Genomic DNA, 27705 nt, shown 5'->3' with positions numbered 1-27705 from the left:
AGCGCATGATGCATTAACTTTGGGGTCCTTAGCACAGAGTTCCCACTGTTTTCCCCCATGAAAGGAGCTCTTGTCTCCCTCAGGAGGAGCCCAGCAGTGGTTCCTCTGGCTCTTCTGCCTCTTTGATGATCAAGTGTGACTGTGAAAAAGTCTCTGTATCCTCTTTGTCTCCAGGAGAGAGGCAGCCAGAAGTCACCGGAAACTGTAAAATATCAATTATTGCTAAGAGGATGGATGGTTTTAGGCTACAGATGGGGGAAGGGAGCTATATGTCTGGTTCTGAAATCAATACTCTAGGGCCACTGTGTGATGTTTGTGGGATGGTAATGATAATATTTTAGCACGCAAAAGGTTGACTGAGGGATAGGTTCACAGATTAATGTGAGAGGTGAGAATGTCCGTATAGCTACATGTATCGCTTTTATTTCAAAGAAGTACATAAAAAAAAATAAAAAATATTCAACGACAATAAAAAACTGAAAATCAGATCAGACAAACAAACAAAACAGAATGATGAGTTACAAATACACCATATCACTGATAATGATTCTGCAGCGTTATGAGGCCCTGCTTAAAAATATGTACTGTAGCCTGTGAAAGCAGGCAGAGGCCAGTCAGTCAGATATAAAAAGATGTGTTTTCTGCTTGCTTAAATTGGCACTTTATAATCACACAACTCATATGGTTTTAGTTACATGTACTTAATAACAGTGGTAACACAATAATGCACATCCTGTATAATCCTTTGAAGTTTTGATATTGTATATTTCCTACGGACAAAATGATAGCAATTGGGAAAGTCGATAAGAAAAAGAGAGTTAGGCTATAGATTCCTGTGTAGCTATTAATGCCAGATAAGTTTCACTCTGCTTCATGCAGTTAAGTGTTAAACAAACAACTACATCAACAGAAAAAAGGGAAATGACAAGCCAGGGGCAACTTTACAAAGTACATACTCATACTGTGGCTGCAGTGAGCCTGACACAAAACAATCAAATGTAACATGAAAGCCAGTTCATTGACACACACAAAAATAAGTAGCAAAATAATTCATATAAGCGCAGCTTACAAACATATACAATTATACTGATACAAAAACACCTTCACGTGTCGAAAAAGAACACTGCCAAAGAGTAGGCTGGCTGTACCATAAAAAAAACTTTAAAAAACATCAAAGGCACCAAAAAACTCCTTAGCACTATCAAATAGCTCTGAAAACTGTGGAATGTACAGTAAGTCTGAATCCACGGTCTGAACACCACTGCCACTTTTGTACTACTTTATATTATGCAGATTGGTTAATTGTTATATTTATATTCCATACTCTTTTCTACGAGCCTCCTCTTGTAATGTAGTAATCATCATATGTATAACACCAGTCAAACTTATTGCAATATGAAATGTTGATTAAACAGTACATCCCATTCGGGGTAAGTGTTACCCTTGATTCAATAAGGCCTCTTTAACCAATTAGCTTTAATTAGCTAGCATTATTCAGCTACTTAGCCACACTGGAATTCAAGTTAAGGAAAAGGCAACCTTCTAATGTAACATGATTAGATTGTCTGTCAGGTAGGTGGATGATTAATATACTGTTAAAGAATGATTGAAGTATCAAAATGTAAGTATACTATTTAATCTGGAATTCAAACATTATGATGAGAAATACCAGTTAAGCCAAGGCCTCTCACAGACTGTTTCTAGTGGCCAAAGACCTAGTGGCAATACATCTGTCTCTATGTGCTTCTTAGAAAACAATGGCTGCAGAAACAATGCACAGAAGCATTTGGTATAAGGAACATTGCCTACCCACATTTATTAGTGCGTAAGAGTCAGGCTGAAAACGATTGAGTGGGAAAGAATCTAAGACTAAGACATCTACACTAGCTGTTCAATAGGCTTGACGAAAGAACATAACAGCATCTTAGCTTTTTTTAGGTGCTTTTACAGCATATCCAGGTAATATAGTGCGTGCCTTCAGAATACAGGGCTATTGCTCTGTTAGGAGGGGAATGAAAACAAGTGCTTCCTTAAAAGTTTGCATTGATTACTCATTTCATTGTCAATAAACTGTGACTGACAAAATTGTGGAACAAATGTACTGTACTTCAGCTAAAACATTATATTGTGGACAACATAGCAACAAAAAAATATACAAATAACTCAACAATCTCCTTTATGGAGTGTTCCTTGTTGAAACTGGCTAATTTAAATCAAACAGACAAATACTGTATTTGTATTCTCAGTACCTTGTTTCAACTTGAGACCTCACTTTGCATAGATTACATTTCTATTGTTGTATCACATACAATGTTGAGGAAAAACATTTTAAATTACAATTATTGTCGGAAATTCCTATATAAATATAGTGGTGGGCATTGGAGGGATATAGTATCGATGGAAGAAAATAGAAGATGATTGTTTGCCGCTGTCAGAACTCTTCCACTGCCACAGTTATGTCCGACTTTGAAGTGTAAAACTGATACATTGCAGGTATATGAGTTCAATATAATACAAACACACTCCCACACCAATGAGAAGAACCACAATTTAAACAAAGTTCTACTTACTTTCCACTGGTCCCGGACACACAACACACACACACACACACACACACATAATAAATTCCTTTGATGAAAAACCACAAAGTCCTTTTGTATGTTTCCTTTGGAAGAAAAGTAATTAATTCCCCATTGTCATGTGTGTGAGTAACAATAAAAAACCCTGGTCAATAGGTCGGAGTAAAAAATTGTCTATTTGATTATCTGCGGTGGCATAATTGCTGTCTTTGTTGGTGTCTTAGTTTCCAGAGCATTATCCAATGTCCCTTCCTTGCCTCTCTTTCTGGGAGGCTTTTTGATGGGGGTCTTCTTTGGCGTGACGTTCACTGCTCCACCACCACCCTCTCCCACCCTGGAGCCGTTCAAGTCCTGCTTCTCCGGGCTCTTGGGGGTGACCTCGGGGGTGGCTGGGTCCCTTGTGGGGACCCCCACGCCCACCATCTTCTGGAGGCTGGTGGTGGTGGGCAGCAGAGGCTTGTTGGAGCTCTGGTGGCCTGGGGTGGCCGGAGTGGTCCGCTTGGCCTTCTGCGGAGGAGTTGGCTTCTCCCGGTCTCCTCGGTCCCGGAAGGCTGGGGTGGGCAGGCCGTTGGTCTTTACCAGGCCGGTGCCCTCATTCCGGTTGATGCTCTGCGTCTTCTCCTTGAGCTGGGCCGCCAGGAGTGTGGCGGCCTCGGAGTTCATGTGTGGGTGGATCACTTTAGGGCTCTTGGGCGGCTCCTTGGGGTTCTCCACAGAGGCTGCCTTCTCGGCCGCCTTCTTGTCAGAGTTGGAGTTGTGGAAGTTACCGATCTTCTTGAGAGCGTTCTGCACCACTCCATTTATGTGCTCCATGTGGTTAATATCCTCCCTGGACCTTCCCAGCCGGTGGGCCTTGTGTTTGCTGGGGGAACCATTGGCCTCCGTCCCCTTCCCCTCCTGGTTCCTCTTCTCCTTGGACGTCTCCTTCAGCCTCTGCCTCTCTTCACTCTTGGCTGAGCTGTCGCTGGAGCTCCTGGTCGTCCTCTCCTTGGGCACTGCCAGCCCCTTACACCCCTGGTTCAGCTGCTCCACCTGGGGGGGTGTGGTACCCCCGGTGTTCCCATGGATCCATGACACCTTCGGTTTGGTGGAGGGGTCTGGCGGGCGTGGTTTGGTGGTGGTCTTCCATCCCGGGGACGGTGGCTTGCCATTACCTTTGACTTCTATTGTAACTGTGCTGCCACCCCCATCCTCTTCGTCCTTGGAGTTCTTGGAGAGGTGTGCAATGCGAGCATAGAGGGCCCCAATGGCCGACTCAGAGCCACTGGTGGAGCCCTCGCTGTCAGAGGACTTGAGCAGGGTTGCTTCGCTCCCGTCCCCAGCCTGAGGCTTGGTGGTGGTGGTGCTGGTAGCGCTGGTGTCTTTCAGAGAGGTGTACTCCCCTGCATCGTCCTCACTGGGCACAGCTGCTGCGGATGGCTTCTCAGCTGCTGGCTTCTCCTTACTCTCATTCAGTGACTCTATGGGACAGTAAGATATATAATTGATGAGAGTCAAGTTTAGTTTGGATGGTAATGGTGATCATACGTAGGTGGTCAGAATATGAAGTTTATTTCCAAAACACTAAATCCACACGTTTTACTTTTTATTTTATCAGAAATTATCGCTTATGAGTACCTTCATGTGTGTGTAAAATATGACTGTTCTCAGATTTTGTATTCAAGACCAGTGGTGTAGTGGAGGGTATACGCAGGTACAGTACCTTGCGAAAGTATTCGGCCCCCTTGAACTTTGCGACCTTTTGCCACATTTCAGGCTTCAAACATAAATAAATAAAACCATATTTTTTTGTGAAGAATCAACAACAAGTGGGACACAATCATGAAGTGGAACGACATTTATTGGATATTTCAAACTTTTTTAACAAATCAAAAACTGAAAAATTGGGCGTGCAAAATTATTCAGCCCCTTTACTTTCAGTGCAGCAAACTCTCTCCAGAAGTTCAGTGAGGATCCCTGAATGATCCAATGTTGACCTAAATGACTAATGAGGATAAATACAATCCACCTGTGTGTAATCAAGTCTCCGTATAAATGCACCTGCACTGTGATAGTCTCAGAGGTCCATTAAAAGCGCAGAGAGCATCATGAAGAACAAGGAACACACCAGGCAGGTCCGAGATACTGTTGTGAAGAAGTTTAAAGCCGGATTTGGATACAAAAAGATTTCCCAAGCTTTAAACATCCCAAGGAGCACTGTGCAAGAGATAATATTGAAATGGAAGGAGTATCAGACCACTGCAAATCTACCAAGACCTGGCCGTCCCTCTAAACTTTCAGCTCATACAATCAGAAGACTGATCAGAGATGCAGCCAAGAGGCCCATGATCACTCTGGATGAACTGCAGAGATCTACAGCTGAGGTGGGAGACTCTGTCCATAGGACAACAATCAGTCGTATATTGCACAAATCTGGCCTTTATGGAAGAGTGGCAAGAAGAAAGCCATTTCTTAAAGATATTCATAAAAGGTGTTGTTTAAAGTTTGCCAAAAGCCACCTGGGAGACACACCAAACATGTGGAAGAAGGTGCTCTGGTCAGATGAAACCAAAATTGAACTTTTTGGCAACAATGCAAAACATTATGTTTGGCGTAAAAGCAACACAGCTCATCACCCTGAACACACCATACCCACTGTCAAACATGGTGGTGGCAGCATCATGGTTTGGGCCTGCTTTTCATCAGCAGGGACAGGGAAGATGGTTAAAATGGATGGGAAGATGGATGGAGCCAAATACAGGACCATTCTGGAAGAAAACCTGATGGAGTCTGCAAAAGACCTGAGACTGGGACGGAGATTTGTCTTCCAACAAGACAATGATCCAAAACATTAAGCAAAATCTACAATGGAATGGTTCAAAAATAAACATATCCAGGTGTTAGAATGGCCAAGTCAAAGTCCAGACCTGAATCCAATCGAGAATCTGTGGAAAGAACTGAAAACTGCTGTTCACAAATGCTCTCCATCCAACCTCACTGAGCTCGAGCTGTTTTGCAAGGAGGAATGGGAAAAAATTTCAGTCTCTCGATGTGCAAAGCTGATAGAGACATACCCCAAGCGACTTACAGCTGTAATCGCAGCAAAAGGTGGCGCTACAAAGTATTAACTTAAGGGGGACCAATATGGGATTTATAATTTTAGGTCATACAATAGTGTATGTCACTGTTTCTAATATAATGTTTCACACAGTGTGCCATTTGGAAAAATGGCGGTAAAATGAAAAGAAACACACTACTCCAGGCACCACTACACCACTGTTCAAGACACTTTATATATCGATTGTTTAGCAGGAATGGAATGTTCATATCCTGTATATTTGACTAAGATATGTTGTCTCAACTAGCTATCTTTAGAGGAATGCACTTACTGTAAGTCACTCTAGACAAGAGCATCTGCGAAATGACTAAAATGTCAAAAGTAAATGTTTTACATACAGATCTCATATGACTCCACTGAATACATTTGACTGTGTAAAACCTAGTAGTACTACTTATTTCTCTGAAAGTGAGGCGGAAATACAGCATTTTGCAAAAAACATGATTCTTTGTCTCTCTGAAATTAATCCATCAAGTAATAGATTTTAAACAAATACATATATGTTATTGCCATTATTATTAGTGAAAAAACACTCTTTCATAATTTCTTTAGCCTCTCGTTAGCCTCTCGTTTAGCCTCTCGTTAGCGGGATGAAATTCGATACATGAAACATACGGTGATCGCTACATAAATAGTCATATTAAACATTCATGAAAATACAAGTGTCTCACATGTTTCAAAAGCCTAGAATCTTGCTAATCCAACTGCGTTGTCAGATTTAAGAAAGGATTTATGCGAAAAAATACGATGCGATTATCTGAGGATAGAGCCCCATAAAAAACAACTATTTCAACCAGCAGAGGCAAAATCAGCAAAATCACAAACTGCAATAAAATATTTTTTTTTTAACCTTTGACAATCTTTCTCTGTTTGCAATCCTAATGCTCATTGTTACACAATGAATGGTCTTTTGTTTGATACATTTTTTATAGCCTAACACGAAACATTTTGTGAACCGCTTGTGTCGTCAATTTCGTCTCATTCCATTTTCGATGACAGATTCGATGTAAATACACACAATAAACGTGACTTTTCTAGTTTCATTGCAAGAGCACATCGTTTTGGACTGGTAAGTTCTTCTCAGGCTAATGCCGTTGTTTGAAATTAATCATATAAAATAGTGTTTGTGATTTTTTTAAATTTTAGTAGCAATATATAAAAATGTAATGTAATGAAATGTGAGATGCGTGTGTCTGCAGCCCCACCCCACCCCCACATGAAATAGCCTATTTGAGGTTGTTGAGGGGAGGGCAGGCCCACAACAATGGCCAAAGTGAAATGTAGACAGTAGACACAGATGGTCTGTTGTAATATAATAAAGACAGTAGATCTAGCTGGTCTGTCATAATATAATAGAGACAGTAGATCTAGCTGAAATGTCATAATATGAAATAGACAGTAGATCAAGCTGGTCTGTCATAATATAAATGAGACAGTAGATCGAGCAGGTCTATGATAATATATTCAACCTTATGTTCCCTGTACTCTATATATATCTGTTTATTACACCTGTTGATACAGGGCTCATATGTGAAACTATTCTAACTGAACATTTTCTTTCATAGTGACACTGACTCCGAATGGGAGCCCCCAGTGCCAAGGTGTCCATCCCCCACTGAAGCTGGTTCATCCAGCTCCTGCCACAAGTGGTGTTCATCTGCCCAAATGTATTTCTGCGGGCATGGATGTGCCTCAGGGCCAAAAGGGCACAGCATGGAGGCGTCGCTGTGTTCTCTGCAAAATGAAGTCCCCCATCACCTGCACCACATGCTTGGTGACCCTCTGCTTTACAGCAGAAAGAGACTGCTATGGCACCTGGCATCAGCAGCACAATATTGTGTAGAGGACTGAGGGTCTTCCAAATATTGAAAGTGTTATTTTGTAAATATTTCTATTTTTTTCCATGTTTTTTTCTCCATTTTTGGGGGGTGTGTGTTAGAATACCATTTTGGTATTTTTTATATAGTTATTCCATTCAAAATGTATAACCTCACCAATTTGGCCACTTGGGTACATTTGGGCTACTTGTGTGGGACACCTGGGTGACTTCATGATAAATGTCATGTAGCACACTCATTTTGGAAGTTATCATTCTAAAACTTTGCACGAGTACTGTTGCCCTCTTATGTTTTCACTGAAATTGTCCCCATCATCATATCTGAATATTTGTTTTGTCTTGTTCATTTTAAAGATGATGATACAACAATAAAAATGTATTGTATTATCTAAACCAGATCTATTGTGTTATATTTTCCTACCTTCAATTCACATTTACACAAACTTCAGAGTGTTTTCTTTCAAATGAAACCAGAATATGCACATCCTTGGTCCTGGGCCTGTGCTACAGGCAATTAGATTTGGGTATGTCTTCAGGCAGAAATTGAAAAAAGTATGGGGTAGTTGTAAGAGGTTTTAAACATTAAAAGCTAATTTACCAACATTTCTGAAAATATGCAGTGCCTTCGGAAAGTATTTAAACACCTTGACCTTTTCCAAATTTTGTTAGGTTATAGTGATATTCTAAAATGTATAAAATACTTTTTTCCCTCATCAATCTACACACAATACCCCATAATGGCAAAGCAAAACAGGTTGTTGGAAGGTAGGTAAACCTTTGCCCCAGTCTGAGGTCCTGAGTGCTCTGGAGCAGGATTTCATCAAGGATCTCTCCGTACTTTGCTCCATTCATCTTTGCCTCGATCCTGACTAGTCTCCCAATCCCTGCCACTGAAAACATCCCCCCCAGCATGATGCTGACACCACCATGCTTCACCATAGGATTAGTGCCAGGTTTCCTCCAGACGTGATGCTTGGCATTCAGGCCAAAGAGTTCAATCTTGGTTTCATCAGACCAGAGAATCTTCTTTCTCATGGTCTGTGTCTTTTACTGAGGAGTGGCTTCAGTCTGGTCACTCTACCATAAAAGCCTTATTGGTGGAATACTGCAGAGATGGTTGTCCTTCTGGAAGGTTGTCCCATCTCCATAGAGGAACTCTAGATGTCTGTAAGAGAGACCATTGGGTTCTTGGTCACCTCCCTGACCAAGGCCCTCCTCACCCGATTGCTCAGTTTGTCCGGGCGGCTAGCTGTAGGAAGAGTTTTGGTGGTTCCAACCTTCTTCCATTTAAGAATGATGGAGGCCACTGTGTTCTTGGGACCTCATATAGACAGGTGTGTGCCTTTCCAAATCATGTTGCATGTACCACAGGTGGACTCGAATCAAGTAGAAATATCTCAAGGTTGAGCTCAATTTCAAGTCTCATAGCAATCGAAAAACCTGTTTTTGCTTTGCCATAATGGGGTAATGTCTGTAGGTTTCTGATGATTTTTATTTAGTTAATCCATTCTAGAACAAGGCTGTAACGTAACAAAATGTGGAAAAAGTCAAGGGGTCTGAATACTTTCCGAAGGCACTTTATAGTGGTTTTTAATTCAACTCTTCATATACAGTATTAGTGCATCAATAGGGATAAAGGATGCTTATATGGGGCATGTTCACATTATTTAGAATGAGTGTACATCATATTTATCTTCTTGAATAATATCAAGAAATGTTGAGGCCTCCAAAAACAATACACTCACGGGGGTGTCTAAACTAAATAATATATAAACTGATAGCCATGATGCTTTCCACCAAACTACAAGGAGAGATTCATGAATTGGATGACTTTACCATTATATTTCCTGTTCATTGTTTCACATCAACACAAGGGACAGGGCTCGATGGCACATGGTAAGGATAACTATCATATCGCTCTAATTAGTTTTGCAGAAGTGTGTGACTCAGTGCTCAGTCATCCTAGTACGTATTCTTCCTTTACACTTTGTGACAAACAAATCCCACTCCAAGTGTGTGTGTGTGTGTGTGTTCAAACATCTGTGTGTGTACATGTGTATGGGCATGCATCCATACGTGCCTGGATGTGTTTATTTGTGGAGTAGCTGTGACTAATCACAGTGTTTATTGTTCTTTCCTGATGACTCACCTTCATGGGGAACACATTGTTTAGACAGGTCCGTTGTCGTTTGTGTCTGACCGTGTGCCTCTCTCTCTCTCTCTCTCTCTCTCTCTCTCTCTCTCTCTCTGTGTGTGTGTGTGTGTGTGTGTGTGTGTGTGTGTGTGTGTGTGTGTGTGTGTGTGTGTGTGTGTGTGTGTGTGTGTGTGTGTGTGTGTGTGTGTGTGTGTGTGTGTGTGTGATGACTCACCTTCATGGGGTACACAGTATACGGGGCCATCATCGCTGGGTTCCTCCTCGAAGGAATCGAAAGACTCCTGGGAGGACCAGGAGGAAGGGCAGGGCTGCTCAACTATAGAAGGGGGCTCGATGAAGCTGCAGTTGAATGTGTTTTCCGGGTCGTGGTGGGCTACTGGGGGACAGGGAGAGAAAACAAACACAAAGAAGCAGGGGTCAGAGAGAAGTAGATTGACAGGACTACCTTACAAGAACAACAGATCGAGAGAGATGTTGTGGAGTGTGTAGATGTTGTCAGGCACGCTACAGTCTGGCTTGAGTTATCTAGAATGTTTCAATAGTGTTTCATGTAGATTTTTTTTGTGACAGTCTGCATGATTCTACATTCCTTGAACAAACTGCTATTTACTGAGAAATACGTTCAAGTTTTTCCTTTGGTTATCATTCCAATAGACAGAATGCTCCATTTCCTAAATGTAGGTACTCTCTCTCCCTCCCTCCCTCCCTCCCTCCCTCCCTCCCTCCCTCCCTCCCTCCCTCCCTCCCTCCCTCCCTCCCTCCCTCCCTCCCTCCCTCCCTCCCTCCCTCCCTCCCTCCCTCCCTCCCTCCCTCCCTCCCTCCCTCCCTCCCTCCCTCCTCTTTAGATGTTGATGTATTCTGCTGACCCTTCAGTCTGGGGACAGCTGTGTTCGTGTGGGATGTCTGTGGTTCCTCTTCTCCTTTCCCCAACTGGCCGAGGACTGACTGTGTGTGTGTGTGTGTGTGTGTGTGTGTGTGTGTGTGTGTGTGTGTGTGTGTGTGTGTGTGTGTGTGTGTGTGTGTGTGTGTGTGTGTGTGTGTGTGTGTGTGTGTGTGTGTGACTGGGCATTAACTGGACACTAGCCACATCAGATACATCAATTTACACCCTCCCCCCTCTACTGGATGACACATGAGCCCATCCGTTTGTTCTCCACTAACACAAAGCTAAAACTCAATCCTATCTTGGCTGGAAGTTCCCCTCCAACTCTCTATGTATTTGACATGATTTATTTGACCATTTTAAACACAATTCAGCCACCCAAGTGGATTTACTGCATTTAAAATCATTGTGGATAAATCCAAAAAGTTTTACAACGTATTTCCATTGTGGTCCTTATTGTGCTATGAGTTTATAGTATGAACGTTGTGGCATGGATGTCATCTCCCAAACTGTAAAACAACTGACCTCTGCTAACACCAACACAACCAGGTGTGGTACAGCTCCAGCTAAATGAGTACCAAGAGACATGTAAATGCAAGAGCAGCATTATTTTATTATTCTCACAGCACTTGTTAACTAAGCCTTGGGGTTTGGGGGGGGGGGGGTTACTAAGCTAACATATGGAATTGTTTTAAGATGGTCATATCATGGATCATTTAGCTTTTAGATTTGAGAATTGTAGGACCCCTGTGGGTATCAGATTTTCTTGGCAATACAGACAGTCCAAAAATGCATCATTAGGATTTAGATTTTGAAGTGTCTCTCCTATATTCCGGAGATATACGAAAGCTCAGGATTTTTATATATATTTTTTACACATTAAAACAAAACTAAATGTTTTAACTGGTATGGGGTTACCCTCAGTCCTGTGAGTCTTGTGACACTTGTGCAGGTCGTAGAACAAAAGGGAGAATCGTGTTTGTGGGAGTCTCATCTTTCCATAGAGTGGTGATATTCGTCTGTACGGTTTGGATGATACAGACAGAATTTGGCACATCGGCGGTACCAACTTCAGACAAGTCTTATGTGGATGTCATAGAGCAAAATGGACCACACCATCTTGTTTGTGAGAGTCTCATCTTTTCCATATTAGCTTGTAAGCTAAACCGTTCAGACACTACATACTGTACGTTTTCGGGATGTCTCCAGGTCTGACAAACAGTGACATAGGTGGATAGCAGTTAACCTCAGATGTTGAACAGATGGATTTTGGTGGGAATCTTTTAATTGTGTTAATTAGATTGATGCAAGGGGACTTTCTATTTTGATGGGAATTTCCACTGAACATGGTGGGTACTATGTCGATATCCTGCATACTGCAGAGTCAAGCAGAAAGTGACTATTTGTCTATTTCTCCATACCTCTGAAATTGTTCCAGGCATTATATCTGGTGACATCCCAGTCTTGTTCAGAACTCTACATAATGCCGCCATGGTGAAGGGATTAAATGAAGGAAATTGACTTGATGTAGATTAGTTGGATTGTAGCAATGGCAGCCGTTAGAAACAATATAATATAAAAACAGTGCCCATCCAAATATTTATCCACGGACACAGAAAAGAAAGGCCATGGAAATTCTTTCATAGCAGCTTTTCTTCCAGCTGAAATTGTTTTTGTTCAAATTCAATAAAGTAGATACATAAATAAATGGCAGACTTTCTGTTTGGACGGTATGCACTTCACGACTATTGTAACAGCCCTGCTATGCTAGAGTATAATGAACAGACGACTCCTATGCCATGGAGGTACAATAGCAGAATGTCCCAGTTGACTTAACCAATGTCTGTGCAAGACTATATTAGTCAGTACTGATGCAGTGTCCAATAGGTATAGCATAGGGCCTACTGTAAGTAACCTCAATTGACCAACTAACCAACTGGCTCTTTATTCCATACATTCTCTTTCATGATACAGTGAACAACTGCTGTGCTCGAATGTTCACACCAGACTAAAAGTCTGGAGCCGGATGGATTTTTCCGAGAGAGACAGGGCAGCAGCGAAAGCCCAAAGCTCAGCCTACAGAGCCCATTGGACAACTGTGCATTTCTGATGAACCCCAGCTGTACAGGCCTATCATAGCTGCCTGTGAGGCCAGCTACACTGGAGCAGGTGGTCCCGCTCCACATCACTTTTCACAGGAAAGCATTCGGACATGCCCATGCATCCCAAATGGCACTCTATCCCCTATTATATAGTGTACTACTTTTGACCAGAGCCCAAAAGTAGTGCACTATATAGTATAGTGAATAGGGTACCATTTGTGACACACACACACACACAGAGGACTACGGAATGGAAATGGGGGAAGGCAGCCAGCCGAGCGTGAGATAGCTAACTATAGTATAGGGCGTGGAATAAATATGCTTAGAATGGAATGACAAACTATAAGCAGTGTAGAGGTTTTAGAAGAGGAGGGGGGATGGGAGAACGTTTATGTATGAAGGAGCGGAGGAGCTATATGAGCTATGCAAAAGACAGAGCAATTGTTTAATTCCTCCCTCCTCCTCCTCTTCCTCTTCCTCCTATTCCTCCTCCCTCAGTTTCTCTTTACATTTGTCTTGGATTGGGTGAGAGTTTGGGTAAAGACACCATAAATATTTTCTTCCCCCCTCCACCTCCTCTTCATCTTCCTCTTCCTCATATTCTTCCTCCCTCTGTTTCTCTTTACATTTGTCTTGGAACGGTTGAGTGTTTGTGTAAAGACAGCATAAAGGTTTTCTTCCTCCCTCCTATTCCTCCTCTTTTTCATCTTTCCTTTTGTCTTGCCACATCTGTTGTTGTGTGTTGACCACAGTGTGGGTAAATCATAGGTCTGACACGGGCTGGGGTAAATTTGGCCACTTCCTGTTTCGAGTCCAGTGGGCCTCCTGTGGAATGTTGAAGGGACTGACGGCGCCCCAGGGAGGGTAGAGTTTCAAAACGCTGGCAGGCAGGCCACGCTTCTGTGGGCAGGCAATGGGGAAAGCAAAGCAGAGCAGAGCGTCCTGGCTCTCGAGATGGAGGGAGAGAGCGAGAGAGAGAAAGAGAGAGAGAGAGAAGCTGACCAGTTTATCTCTCCTTATGAACAAGAGAGTCTATAACACTGGGAGAAGGACTCCAAAGTATATACTTAAATTCAGTCAGTTGTCATTTTATAGCTGTGTGTTGTCATGTCATGAAAACTTAGAAAGAATTGGTTTTGGTTTGAACCAAAAACTCTATTCTACTCTCTCCAAATTCCCAAAGTGGTAGTTTGTTCTCCTTGATTTGCTTGATCGCAACCCAGACATGGCACGATATGCTTTGTGCAAAAAATAATGAAAGGGCTTGTTTGTTTAAAAGGTCATACGCATAGACTTTTAACAAAAAAATCTGTTGCCTCTGGCGGATTGTTTATAAGTTACAGTAAACTTTGAGAGTGTTTGTGCAAAATGATCTTAAAATGTCCCATGATAACTGGACGACAAAGACAATACTGTTCCCGTGTGTGTTTCTACGCAGGCACAATGAAGACCGCTGCTAGCTGAAATAATCAGCTGAGGAAGTTCGTTGTGAAAGAGGAAAGAAACAAGGTCACCGCTTTTTAACTCCTTCCCCATCACTGATCTTAATTGGTAAAGGTAACTACAATATATCCCTTTCTTAATTCCAAAATTTAGTCAGAGCACTGTCAGAGCTCTTCCATCCATGCATTCAGAACCAGTCTAGATAGCCATGATTCAATTTAACTCTTACATAGCAGAGACAAAGCGGAATGGCACAGAATGTGGCCGTGTTTGACATTTCTAGGGATTCCAGAAGGCATCTGGGTAGACAAAGGAGAGTTCTTCAGTATGTAGGCAACGTGTAATATCCTTTAAGTTGACTTGAGATGGGTCCTGACAGACAATCCTATCCCAGACCACGAGACCTTCCTCCACTTCCTTCCCCCTCCCTCCCTCCCTCCCTCCCTCCCTCCCTCCCTCCCTCCCTCCCCCTCCCTCCCTCCCTCCCTCCCTCCCTCCCTCCCTCCCTCCCTCCCTCCACACAGACAGACAGGAGCTACTCTCCCTCCTCTTCCATCCACGTTGACACAAACAGAGCAGCCTTTGATAAAGTATCACTCAACACCACTCAGACCTCCCGAGCACCACACCACTACACTGACCCATTCTCTCGTAATAACACTGCCTTCAGCCCAGCAGAGTAGGAACTCAACTCACTTTCTTAGGAAGGAGGGAAGGAGGGAAATGAGTAAAGAAAAGAGAGAAAAAAAGAGAAGGGCCTGTTTAGGGTTGTAATAATATGAACACATGGTATTTAAGGGTGCCAAGAATAATAAGCCCTGCAACCAGTGCATTCCTCTCAGATGAAACCCCATACCCATTTGGCAGCCGCAGTACACTTTTCAACCCTATTCATTGTCTGAAAACCACTCCACAGAGAGTCGCAGAGAGAAGTATCACAGAGCAAAGGTCAAATGAAAACGCTCTCTCCCTCTTGCTGAAGAGTTAAAAGAGGCATGCAAAGATTATGACACAGAAACTATGGGATCATCTAGAGACACATGGAGTATATACACAAACAAACAAGAGAGTATCGTATTGAAGAAAGTGGCTGAGGCTAGATCCCGAATGACACCTTCTATTCCCTATATAGTGAACTACTTTTAACTAGGGCCCATAGGGCTCTGGTCAAAAGTAGTGAATTATTTAGGGAGTAGGATGCCATTTAGGATGCAGGCTCTGTCTTGGCATGGTTGAGGCGGTAGACTATGGGGAGGAGGGATTGGTGCTTACCGACTACTTTGGGCAGCTTCTGTCGTCTCAGTGGGATCTGGGGGAGTTTGGTGCTGATTCGGCTGAATCTTCCACACAGGATCCGCTTGGCTTTTTTGCTGTTGGTAGAGTTGTCTTGGTCAGGACTGAGGGAAAGAGGGAGGGGTGACGCCATGGAAAACATACTAAATTTCGAAACACCACAAACTGATTGAAATGTGGGTAATGTTCATCTGCATTGACACGCTTGCAGTACAAGCAACATTTCATTGACCACGTGAAGAAAAAGACCACACACAATATCATACTGACCCATTTTTGATTTGGCTACAAATGATATGCTATGCAGGGCCTGCCATTCTTCCTCACCATGTGAACTAACCAGGAAAGACCTTAGGCCCTTATTGTAACTTATAACAGGGACCCAGATATAAGATAAAAGAGCAAAAAACTACTTCAAAGGATAGAGCCATCTGCATGAGCTACTAGCAAGGAAGGCAAATGGCCCACTCTTCCCTTCCAACAAATCCCATCCCTCGCACCACACCAGGCCCGTGTCTGTCACTCACTTGTGGTCATCTTTATTTCGGCAGAGGCAGCAGCAGCAAAGCAGCGAGAGGAGGACAATGAGCAGAAAAGAGACCAGGGTTCCTGCCGCGATCACTCCCATCCGCTGGTTGGGCTCTGAAACAGCAGACAGACACAAGCAGGGATTTTTGGGTGTGCCACACTGGTGCAGACTGCCAGTGCCAACCAGAGCCATTTGTATATCTGGTACCAACTAACGTTACTCTCTGTCAGAACTCCCTGAACTCCCAGAATCAGAACTCTGGAGCTGAAAATCAATCTGTCCTGCACTGTGTTGACCCTCCACACTGTGGAAATACTGTAGGCCTATCGTTAAAGTGGGAATTGAAGAGATAGAGATATCCAAATTATCGACAATGTGGAACAGACAAATTGACTTCCATCTATTAAATTGCCACCCGCATTATCTATCTCCTGTTGTGGATTCTACTTCTGAAATATCTGTCAGACCCCATCTTTTCACTTTTCTCTCACTCCTCTACTACACTCCCTATATCGCCATAATTCATTGATGATTTATTAGCACCCCTCCCTTTCTAAGCTGGATGCACTTAAACAGAACAGCAGTCCATCTGTTGCATAAGCATCTCTCAGTGTGTGACCGAAATGGCACACTATTCCCTACATAGAGCACTATACTGTTAACCAGAGCCTTATGGGTCCTAATCAAAAGCAGTGCACTGCAAACGGAATAGGATGCCATTTCAGACGCACCCTTAATTTCCACAGTATACATGCACTGTGCAGCCAGATGACGCCATCAGTGAGATAACCTATAAGTTAGCAGATAGATAAATACTGCTGACCCCTGGCCCTCTACACCCCTCTTCTGTCATAGAGGCTGTGGATGAATGGAAGTGTGGCCTGGGTGTGGCATGTAAGGCCTCTGTGTTCACAGCTGGAAAAAGGAAGGGACTAGCCTGGCAGAGCCCAAAGGCCTGACCTGGTGACATCATCACTGCTTCCCAACATGTCCATTTGGTAACCCTGTTTCCTCAAGCTGCTCTCCTCCCTCCATCCCTTCTCTTTTCTTCCTCCAGCTCTCTCTTCCTCTTCCTCTTTTCTCTCTCTCCAGCAGGACAGGAACAGGGCCAACAAACACAGAAGTAAAAAAGGAGACCAGGCAGTCTGGAAACACCATTAGGCTCAACTACTACATTGACCTGAATTGACATGTGTGCTAGTGCTCATTGTCTCCCCCATAAGGCTCTGGTCAAAAGTAGTACATTATATAGGGAATAGGGTGCCATTTAGGACGAACTTGTCTCCATGACCGCTATCAACTGGCTATTTAGTCAAACAGTACAAGCAAGGGGTTTGGGACCTTCATGTGCAGTGCACACATTTGATATGTTCCCTATGGTTTCATGCAGGGGTGTGTTTTCTTTATGTTGTGCCTTTCTTTCCAAAATATAAAAACGTCTTTATCACTAGAAGCACCACGGTTTGATGCCGCAAGTACTCTGCTAAGAATGTATTTTTACATCTACATTTTAGGTCTTGCAGTGTGGCTGGCTTCAAAAACAGTGACCTAACATTCACCCAGATCTGTAGAAGTGAATGTGGTAATAAAGAGAGTAGTTTGCAGGTTGCAGGGTGTATATGTGTGTCTCTGTCTCTCTCTCTCTCTGTGTGTGTGTGTGTGTGTGTGTGTGTGTGTGTGTGTGTGTGTGTGTGTGTGTGTGTGTGTGTGTGTGTGTGTGTGTGTGTGTGTGTGTGTGTGTGTGTGTGTGTGTGTGCGCGCGCGCGTGTATGTGCACATGTGTGTGTGACTAAGGAAAGAGAGTGGGTTGGTTTCCTTACGTAGGTTGCAGGCCCCAGACATTGGGTTGCAGTTCTTGTCGTGACAGGAGCAGGTCTGGGCACAGTTCACTCCATACTGACCCATCTGACACGTCATATTGCAGCTGGAAGAAAGAGAAGACACTAACAACTTAGTTACTGTGTCCATGCGATGTGTCCATGCGATAAAACTATAATAAATATATTCACGTCACCAAATAATCTATTAAAGCACATTGATTTGCACATTGCCGGAGGACAGCAAGTTTCCATCCTCATCTGGGTACATTGACTTCAATACAAAACATAGGAGGCTTGTGGTTCTCACCCTATTCCATAGACTTACACAGTAATTATGACAACTTCCAGAGGATGTCTACCAACATATCAGAGCTCTTGCAGCATGAATTGACATGCTGTCCACCCAATCAAAGGATCAGACAATGAATCTAATACTGAAAGCATAAGCTACAGCTAGCTAGCACTGCAGTGCATACAATGTGGTAAGTAGTTGACTCAAAGAGAGAGAAAGGCAATAGTTGAACAGTTTTTTACAAATGAATTTCTTCATAAATGAAGGAGAAGCAAGAGAGAAAAAGTGAGGGAGTGAAGGAGCTAGCCATATTTATTTCACTTTCACTTACTTGGCTAGTAAAATACAGCTTGCTAGTTTAGCCTACTCAAACACCCGGCTCAAAAAGAGAGGGATGCTATGTTACCTATCTGGTTATGCAACACCGGAACTCTTCCAAGTCAAGGTAAACTTTTGGTTTTATTAATTTATTGCCACGGGGCCCGCCAGTGTAACTGGTACACTGCTTGCTAACTGTACACTGTACTGCATGATCATAGCGGGTTTACTAATGCATTATTTGTGCACAACATACCGGAATTTGTCCAATAGAAATTCTTGTCTGCAAGTGTTTGACTAATGATTAACACCCTTGATCAGCTAGATGCAGGCAAGATTGTGCAAGGCGGTATTGAATGTGTCAATGTCTGTCACCTTGCTTACTCAAATTTCTCTCGACCTTTGCAACTAAATTGTAAACTTTCATTCATAGGCTAGGTTGTAGCAACCTCATGATGGGTTTAGGGAAAATGTTAGTATCATGTAGTAGCCTAAACCTGTCAATGCTGCAATGAGCTGAGTGAATGGAGTATGAATGATAGTCATCCAATATGCTGCAATAGAAATAAGGCCATGTTCATTAAAAAAATCGTCCTCCCTCATCTTAAATGGCACTGACCGCCACTGCTCTCTGGGTATTGTAGCCATGAAGGGAAGCGTAAACATTAAGATGTTTTGGTGAAAGGTCTGACTCACTAGGTCCCGTAAAATCCCGGCTCACAGAGGCACTCTCCGGTAGCAATGTGACAAACGCCGTTAAAACAGTGGCTGCAGTCATTCTCACAGTTATCCCCGTAAGTCCCGTTGGGACAGCGCACCTCACACCTACCGACCAGGGAGACAAAACAGGAATGAATGTTGTTTATTATGATCATTGTCACATCAGCTGTGAGTCATGTCTCAGAACCATTAGCACAACATGAAAGCATGTGCCAGTACAAGTTCAGGTATTTAGATAGTAATTATAATGCAGTATCTATGTAAATTACATTTTGACATGCTGAAAAGTAGACAACAATTTACATATTCTCTAGCTTTTGTATTCAAGTGTATATTAGCATAACTGTAAGTCTTTGTTTGAAGTTATGATTTCAAGTGTTGTACTAGAGCAGGGCTGTTCAATGTCGGTCCTGGAGGGGCCAAAACACTCCTAGTTTTCATCCTCTCCTTCAAATCTGGGACTGATTCAGACCTGGGACACCAGGTGAGTGCAACAACCTACCAGGTAGAAGCAAAAAAAGGTGTTTATGTGGGTGTATGTGTGTTTCCATTCCATTCTCTCACCTGTCCCCGATCCAGCCGGGGTTGCAGTGGGAGCACTTTCCATCGATGCGGTTGCAGAAGTGGCCATCTTTACACGGGGGACACACATCCAGGCAGTTCTCTCCGAAGAAGCCTGGCAGGCACATCTGATCACACTTGGTCCCATTCCAGCCCCTCTCACAGGTCACACACCTCCCCTCTGTTATCTTACAGGGCTGCTGGCCTTTACAATGGCCACACCTGGAGTCAGGACATGAAGGGAGAGAGAGCATCAGGATGGTGGTTGAGACATTTGCCCACAAAACGACACCAAATGAACATAATATTCCCTATGGTGTACTACTTCTGACCTGGCCTATTGACAGCAAAACTATTTGGTAACATTTTCATAGCGAATCTTTGTGTTGGTATCTACACAGTTTAGCGGGCCCTGTATATACATTTCCAGGACTGCCTTTTCTTATAACATCTATGACATAGAGGTCAGAGAAGTGTGGGAAAGCGGCTATGTAGCAGCTCATGTATAACATGAGTTCTGCAGACTTTGAGCAAGGTAAATCACTTAACCTGAATGGCTTCAGCATATTGGATGATTATTATGAGATACTGTGAATACCAATACCACAGTATCGCCCCAATACACTTTTACCGATCATATTTAAAGTAATAACTGTCCAGTGAAAATCTCACTTTTAAAAATGTATATTCTATTAATTCATACCCAAATAATGCTGTTGACTCTTCCCGTGCTCTCGAGCGGCAGAGCAGTCTAAGGCACTGCATCTCGGTATTAGAGGTGTCCCTACAGACACTCTGGTTAAAATCCAGGCTGTATCACAACTGTCTGTTATTGGGAGTCCCATAGGGTGGCGCACAATTTGCCCAGCATTGCCGGTGTAGGCTGTCATTGTAAATAAGAATTTGTTCTTAACCGACTTGCCTAAATAAATAAAGGTTAAATAAATAAAATGAAAAAATCCTATACTCGCATGAATAATTTTTATGACCGGTATACGACCAGACCATTCTGTTTTTGGGGTACGGCCACACCATTCCAACACAGAAAAGCAGATTTTTAAAATACTTAATTAACATTTCACTCATATTGTAATTATTTACAGGTCATATTTTATAGAAATCTGTAAACACTGGACAATTATTTTAAGATATGTTATGGGTTATCAGCTGGAGCGTATGTCAAATCATATTTCTAATCAAAACTCCAAATCCACAATATAATGCGTATCAGGAAAAAAACATTAACATTAAGATCCTTGGGGAAAAAATTAAGAGAAATCCCTGTTAATAAGAATCCAGGGCTTTTCAGTTTCCCATCTGTTACACTATGATGAAAAATGTCTTATCTTCGGTCATAATGACACAGAGTAATGTTCTCCAGTGGTTCCTCACCTATTCCTGCAGTTCTGTCCATAGAACCCTGCGGGACACGGTTCCCTGCAGAACTTTCCCCGGTACCCCGGTGTGCAGGTACATGAGCCATCCGCCTGGTTGCACTTCCCATGGACACACTGACAATACCTCTCGCATCGGGGGCCCCACAGTCTCTCCCGGCACTGGCAACGACCCGTGAACTGCTCGCATGGAGAGTTATTACAGTTACACTGGATGGCACAATTCCTCCCCGTCCAGCCTGGACTACAGTTACACCTTCCTGTGTTCTGGTCACACACAGAGTTGAGACTGCAGTAGCAGTTGTTTGCACACTGAGGGCCCCAAAAGCCATATTGGCAAGTGCATGTGCCTGTGTCCTGGTCACACTTGCCCTTCTGGCAGAGGCAGGGCTTCTCGCAGTTGGGCCCCCAGCGGTTAGGGTTGCACGTGCACTTGCCCGTCACGTCATCACACTGGCCGTTGGGAAAGCATTGACACTTGCCCTTGCAGTCTGGGCCCCAGAACTGGGTGGGGCACTCTGAAAAAGGAGGGATGAAGTAATATCAGGATATTATGGTGAGAACATCATAAGCATTACACAAACATTTCTTTGATGCCTTATATCTAGGTGAATATGTCCTTTCTGATGTTTTAGGACAGGACGTGTGAGATGTGTCCGAAAAACAAGGTGCTTACTTGTATCACAACTGGCTCCGAAGTATCCATGGCGACAGCGGCATTCATTGGGCCTAACGCATACCTCATTTTCCTTACAGGTGAAGTTGCCTTCACAGAGAGCTAGGAGGAGGATGTACTGAATCACTACATGTCCACATATTAAACATTGAGGGCTGGTTTCACCAAACCGAGAACCTCCATTGAAATTGTTTTTTAGTCCAGGACTAAGCTTAATCTCTGTCCAGGAAACAGGCCCTAAGTGATATAAACATGTACAGTCGAAGTCAGAAATTGACATACACCTTAGCACAATTCCTGACATTTAATCCTAGCAAAAATTCCCTGTCTTAGGTCAGTTAGGATTACCACTTTATTTTAAGAATGTGAAATGTCAAAATAATAGTAGAGAATGATTTATTTCAGCTTTTATTTATTTCATCACATTCCCAGTGTTTACCTACACTCAATTAGTATTTGGTAACATTGTCTTTAAATTGTTTAACTTGGGTCAAACGTTTCGGTTTTAGCCTTCCACAAGCTTACACAATAAGTTGGGCTAATTTTGGCCCATTCCTCCTGACAGAGGTTGTGTAACTGAGTCAGGTTTGAAGGCCTCCTTGCTTGCACACGCTTTTTCAGTTCTGCCCATAAATATTCAATAGGATTGAGGTCGGGGCTTTGTGATGGCCACTCCAATACATTGACTTTGTTGTCCTTAAAGTATTCTCCAAAAAGTAAGATCCTTGTAGCCATGTGCAATTGCAAACCGTATTCAGGCTTTTTTATGACAGTTTTGGAGCAGTGGCTTTTTTCTTGCTGAGCGGCTTTTCAGGTTATGTCGATATAGGACTTGTTTTACTGTGGATATAGATACTTTTGTAACTGTTTCCTCAAGCATCTTCATAAGAATGATTTGCACGTTTTGCACCAAAGTACGTTCATCTCTAGGAGACAGAATGCGTCTCCTTCCTGAGTGGTATGACGGCTGCGTGGTCCCATGGTGTTTATACGCTTCCGTACGATTGTTTGTACAGATGAACGTGGTACCTTCAGGCGTTTGGAAATAGCTCCCAAGGATGAACCAGACTTGTGGAGGTCTACAATTTTTTTTCTGAGGTCTTTGCTGATTTCTTTTGATTTTCACATCGTGTCAAGCAAAGAGGCATTGAGTTTGAAGGGAGGCCTTGAAATACATCCACAGGTAACACCTCCAATTGACTCAAAAGATGCCAATTATCCTTTCAGAGGCTTCTAAAGCCATGACATTATTTTCTGTAATTTTCCAAGCTGTTTAAGGGCACAGTCAACTTAGTGTATGTAAACTTCTGACCAACTGGAATTGTGATACAGTGAATTATAAGTCAAATAATCTGTCTGTAAACAGTTGTTGGAATAATTACTTGTGTCATGCATAAAGTAGATGTGCTAACCGACTTGTCAAAACTATAGTTTGTTAACAAGAAATGTGTGGAGTGGTGGAAGAACGGGTTTTAATGACTCCAACGTAAGTGTATGTAAACTTCCGACTTCAACTGTACATATGAAAATACTGTGCTATGATGTTGATATGCTGTATACATACGTGTCAAACACTCCTCTCCTATCTGCCCCCACCCGCTGCAGCACACAACGCCTGGTGACCTGACAGAGAGGAGAGGAAATACGAGAGTGTCAGAGAGGAAGAAAATAAGCAAGGAAACTTAAACAGACCCTGGAATATAACAACATGCCACCACCCTGCACAACCACTACTATCCTGTCATCTCCTCAGTCCTCACACTTGTCCTTCGTGTGGCAAACGCTGAAAATCCTAAATGTCTGCGCAGCGTTTGTTCTGACTTTCTCCATATGCTTTCCATGTGCAAAGAAATGGGTAAAAATGAATAACACACTTCTCACATAAACATCCTTCTCTCCAAAGCCCCTTCAACTCGACCTCTCCTGCCTGGCCTGTCAGCAGTCAACAGTCAGAACAATAGTAGCCTCTGAAGTGCTAACCCATGGAGACTATAGAAGAGCAACTCTAGCAATAGCTAGCTAGCTACAACCACAGTTCAAAAACAATGTTTTCTTTCAAATACTTTAATGTGTGATTGAACCTACCAGGCGTACCTGAAGGGTGATGTTTTGCACTTTTGGGACTATCCCATTGATCCAGTGTGTCAGTCAGTCTCAATCAAGCACAACTTTGGTATCAGAAAGAACACAAATACTGTTTAAAGATGACCCCACGTCTAGCCAGGAAGGAGTGAGGAGTGGGGAGTGAGTTTAGAGAGGCAGTCTTTGGCGGTCTTGTTTGAAGCAAAGCTAGATCCCCTCCACTCTGCTCTCTTCTCCTCTCCACACTGCTCTGTCAGGAAAGGACAGATGCTTCTCTTCTTCCTCCCACACCACTGACCTCTCAGAGGCCCCCGCCACACTTTTACTTCCTCTAAAGTGTTGGGGGCGGAATTCTGCCTTCAGAAGCAGACGTGCACACAGACACACACATGCGCTGTTTTTCTCCTCTAAAACCTGCCATTTGTTAAAAAAACTATCTCAGCCTCTCTGTTTTGTCTCAGACCTGTGTCTGTCACATAGAGGGAGAGTCTAATGGATACTGGTCTTATTTAGGCCTACTATTCTGGATTGGGTCTAAAGATGCAAGAATGAGCTAATACATGGATAAAAAGCTGTGTTGGTTTATTTATATCTCACAAGAAGCTGTTTGTAAGGTATTAATCAAATCTCCTTTCAGTGAAGCATTTCCAATGTGGTCAGTGGCATCTGCGATTTTAGATGACCCCACCTGACCTTTGACATACAGCTCAATCCATCACAACTCTGGAAAAGAACACATTATGTTCATTGCGTAACAAATGTGACGCTTTGAGATAAAGCAGGACTCACATTGGTCCCTCATTATCAAAGCAGGACCCACATTTGTCTTTTGTTACTCAAATTAGCCTATAAACGTTATCGGCCACAGTACTGTTACATTTGGCACTTTGAACAGTGTTCTAGTACTGAACACTTCAGTCAACAACATATTATTTGTTTCTCAACACTGAAAAAATCAGTGTTGAGAAATCAGCAACTTTTCTCAATTTCTGTGTTTTTTTTCTTCTCACTTTCCCATGGTACTTTGTGATGCATTGAATACTGACAAACAATGATGTGTGAACCAACGTTGTTAATGTTGTCAGTGGCCCCACTACAGTCAACGAGGACACAGATAGGAAGTGCTAAGCAGCAATGATAAATGAACAACTACTTCCCTATATTCTTCCTTTGAGCAGTGAACCCAGTAAAGAGATTAAACAAAATGCACAAACGAAAGAAAATGATATGGGTGGTGCACTGCAAAAAAATAAATCATCCAAGCCAGTTAAAACACTAAGAATAGGATTGTGGTAGAGACTTTAAATTGAGAGTGGGGCCAACAGTAAACGTGTGTGATTTCATTGAAGATTAAGGATAGAGAATAGTTTACAGTAAGCACTAACACTCCTAATGGATGCTGAATGTTAAAGTAATGACCCTCAAACCAACTATAGACATTTGGGCAACAACTTTGACAACAAAGGACGTGTTTTGTCCATGAGACACTGTACATGCTCACCATTGTCTATTGAGGCACATTTCATCACGTTCTAACACGAAAGGTAAGGACAGGCGCAGGCAGGGCCCAGGGGTCTACTTGTAATGTCATTTAAATGTGTATAATGCCAGACCACAGAAGGGCTTTGACCTCTATTATGGAATGCCAAAATGTTAACAGATTTCACACACTCTGGTCCTACACCGACCCTCTTTTGACATGTGGTTTTCAGTCTGCATAGTAAAGGTGCTAACTGGTGAATAAGAAATGTAGGCTTAAGCTTACTTGATGCACCCCCTGTCTATAAGTTCAGTCTACAACTTGCCTTTGTTTCTGGTAGCTGCAGCCATACTTTGTGGGGTTATTTTCAGCCATATAGCTGATGCCACGACTTCAGGCCAGTGACACTAAATATATAAGGCCTGGAAGCGCCCCCTATGTGAAATTATAGAACATTACCCACGGTTCCAGATGTAGGTAGCATCTGGATGGCTGCTCCTCAGATGGACTCCTCCTTGTGTAAGGAGAGTGCATATGAAAAGAAATATGACCAACTCGCCTACACAATAACCAAAAATGAACTATTTTAGGTAGTGGAGGGCAAGAGAAACCGAGTCTAAAACAAAGTTTTGCAATGTGAGTAGTCAATACTCAAATCACAATAGTTCAGAATTTGACCAGAATAATCAACAAGTAGCCTAGTAGTTGCATCGCGCTGAGAGCGATAGAGACAGGCAACTCCTTTTTTTTTAATCGACAGAAGCCCGTTATTCCGCGTCCGCAGTGCAGCTATACTTACCCTGGTAATTTGCATACATTTCTGCCTTTCGGATTGAGATCTTGGCTAAAACTCAAAGAAAAAAATGAGCAAACCACCACAACAACTTCAATAATGATCTTCAATTCCATTTTACAAGAAACAGCATCCTTCTAGATGTCTCTTTCTCTCCGCATTCCTCCTCTCCAGAAAACGACAATTGCCCCTATTCTTCTGCTCTCCAGGGTTGCGTTTATAATCCACGGAGGTAAAAAAATAATGTTTTGTTATTGTGGGAACTTCAGAAGCTTTATCCAAGTATTCAAGATATGATCCAGGTTCCAATTGGGGAGAAAAGGCTTAGCACTGCGCCATCTACGCCATCGACGTACCCAAGAGTTGAAAGAATGTGTAGCGACACCAAACCACACAGAGCACAGTTCCAAAGAAGTTATAAAACCCAAACTTGAACACGCAATTCGATCTCCTCGAACGATTACTTTCCTTCATTGCTGATTTGTAATATTAAAACATTCATTATCCCATACATTTTCAGAAGAATAAGGAAGAAGGAAAGAGGCATCAGGAAAGTAGCGGAATCCAACGGGCATCCTCCTCCGAAAATAAAAGCATCCGCTTATTGCCACCAACCATAACTTGACCACAAATATTATGTTTTATGCCCAGTGCTATGGAATAGGTAAAAACTAAGTCTTTCGACTGGTCGAGGCAAAGATTCCTTTTTTTTTGTTGCTTTTAAATCAAAGATTAATAACGTGTTATTGTCTTCTCTTTCTATTGCGCTGTCATGAGTGGCGGGGGGAAGGCACTTTCTGATTTGTTACTCTATCCTTGCCTGCAGTTAGTTAGTTACACAGAGTTAAGTGAGCATACTTTTCGTGCGCCACATGGATTTATTTTCAGAGAAAAGAGGCGATAAGCAACACACAAAAGTGGGTGTGCCACATGGGGACAATGTCATATAGGCCTAGGTCTCGTTATTCAATGCCAACCTTTCCTCAAAATATTAAATATAATACATAGGCCTACTACTACTACTGCTACTACTTACTACTACTAATAATAGGGTGAGTATTGGTAAAGTGGGACATTTTCTGCCCCCCCAAATTAAGCAATTTTAAACAGGTTAAGAACTCTATTACACTATAAAAAAATATATAACATATATTTTTTTAAATATTAAACACAGAATGGATGATTGTCCTAAGATCAATTTTTCGCTGTCGACACTGGCAAATTGGGACACCAATACACGTACTTCTTTAATATAAAATAGACAAATTAGAGAGTAATACAAATACCAATTTTATAAGAATAAGAGTAATTATATCAAGTATCAAATGTATTTATTGACATTTTTGTAATATGAACGTTAGTCCCAATCAATAGCCCCAATTTTATATTTTATGCCAACTTTATTGTATGGGATTTTGACAGAAAGAATACCAGTAGGCTATAATTTTGCACAGCAATGGCTCCCCCGTCTGTTTCATTAAATGAACTGGCAAAATAACCACAGAGAGAACTGTGGGTTATTAGTATATGGCCATAGTTTTTCAATACAATAGTAGTAAAAAAAAATCCTGATATTGAAGGTGCAACATTAGGCCTACACAAAAAAATCACTATTCCACAAGATTTCATGACAGGGGACAGATTGATGGTC

General features: G+C 42.5%; 1 protein-coding gene across 3 annotated transcripts; it reads right to left on the bottom strand.

The window, feature by feature from the left end:
* Nucleotides 1-401: 401 nt before the first annotated feature.
* On the bottom strand, nt 402-26914 carry LOC135545197 (scavenger receptor class F member 2-like). Of its 3 annotated transcripts, none has more exons than XM_064972836.1 (11): nt 26061-26914; nt 23264-23322; nt 21700-21801; nt 21022-21541; nt 19633-19851; nt 19045-19173; nt 17739-17842; nt 15917-16031; nt 15369-15493; nt 9883-10041; nt 402-4039 (listed from the first exon to the last, which is right to left on the bottom strand). In XM_064972836.1, exons 1-11 carry the CDS (start codon nt 26168-26170, stop codon nt 2754-2756), a joined length of 2928 nt encoding a protein of 975 aa, XP_064828908.1. In that variant the 5' UTR covers nt 26171-26914; the 3' UTR covers nt 402-2753. The 3 variants fall into 3 exon arrangements, with proteins under 3 accessions (XP_064828908.1, XP_064828901.1, XP_064828912.1); XM_064972829.1 differs by having other exon boundaries at nt 9883-10044; nt 26061-26913; XM_064972840.1 differs by having other exon boundaries at nt 9883-10044; nt 15369-15466; nt 26061-26912.
* Between the last annotated feature and the right edge of the window lie 791 nt (nt 26915-27705).

Source organism: Oncorhynchus masou, chromosome 1, assembly GCF_036934945.1.
Source record: "Oncorhynchus masou masou isolate Uvic2021 chromosome 1, UVic_Omas_1.1, whole genome shotgun sequence".
In the NCBI taxonomy this organism is placed as follows: domain Eukaryota; kingdom Metazoa; phylum Chordata; class Actinopteri; order Salmoniformes; family Salmonidae; genus Oncorhynchus; species Oncorhynchus masou.
Note: the sequence above shows the minus strand (reverse complement) of the source record. Positions and strands in the feature narration are given on the sequence as shown.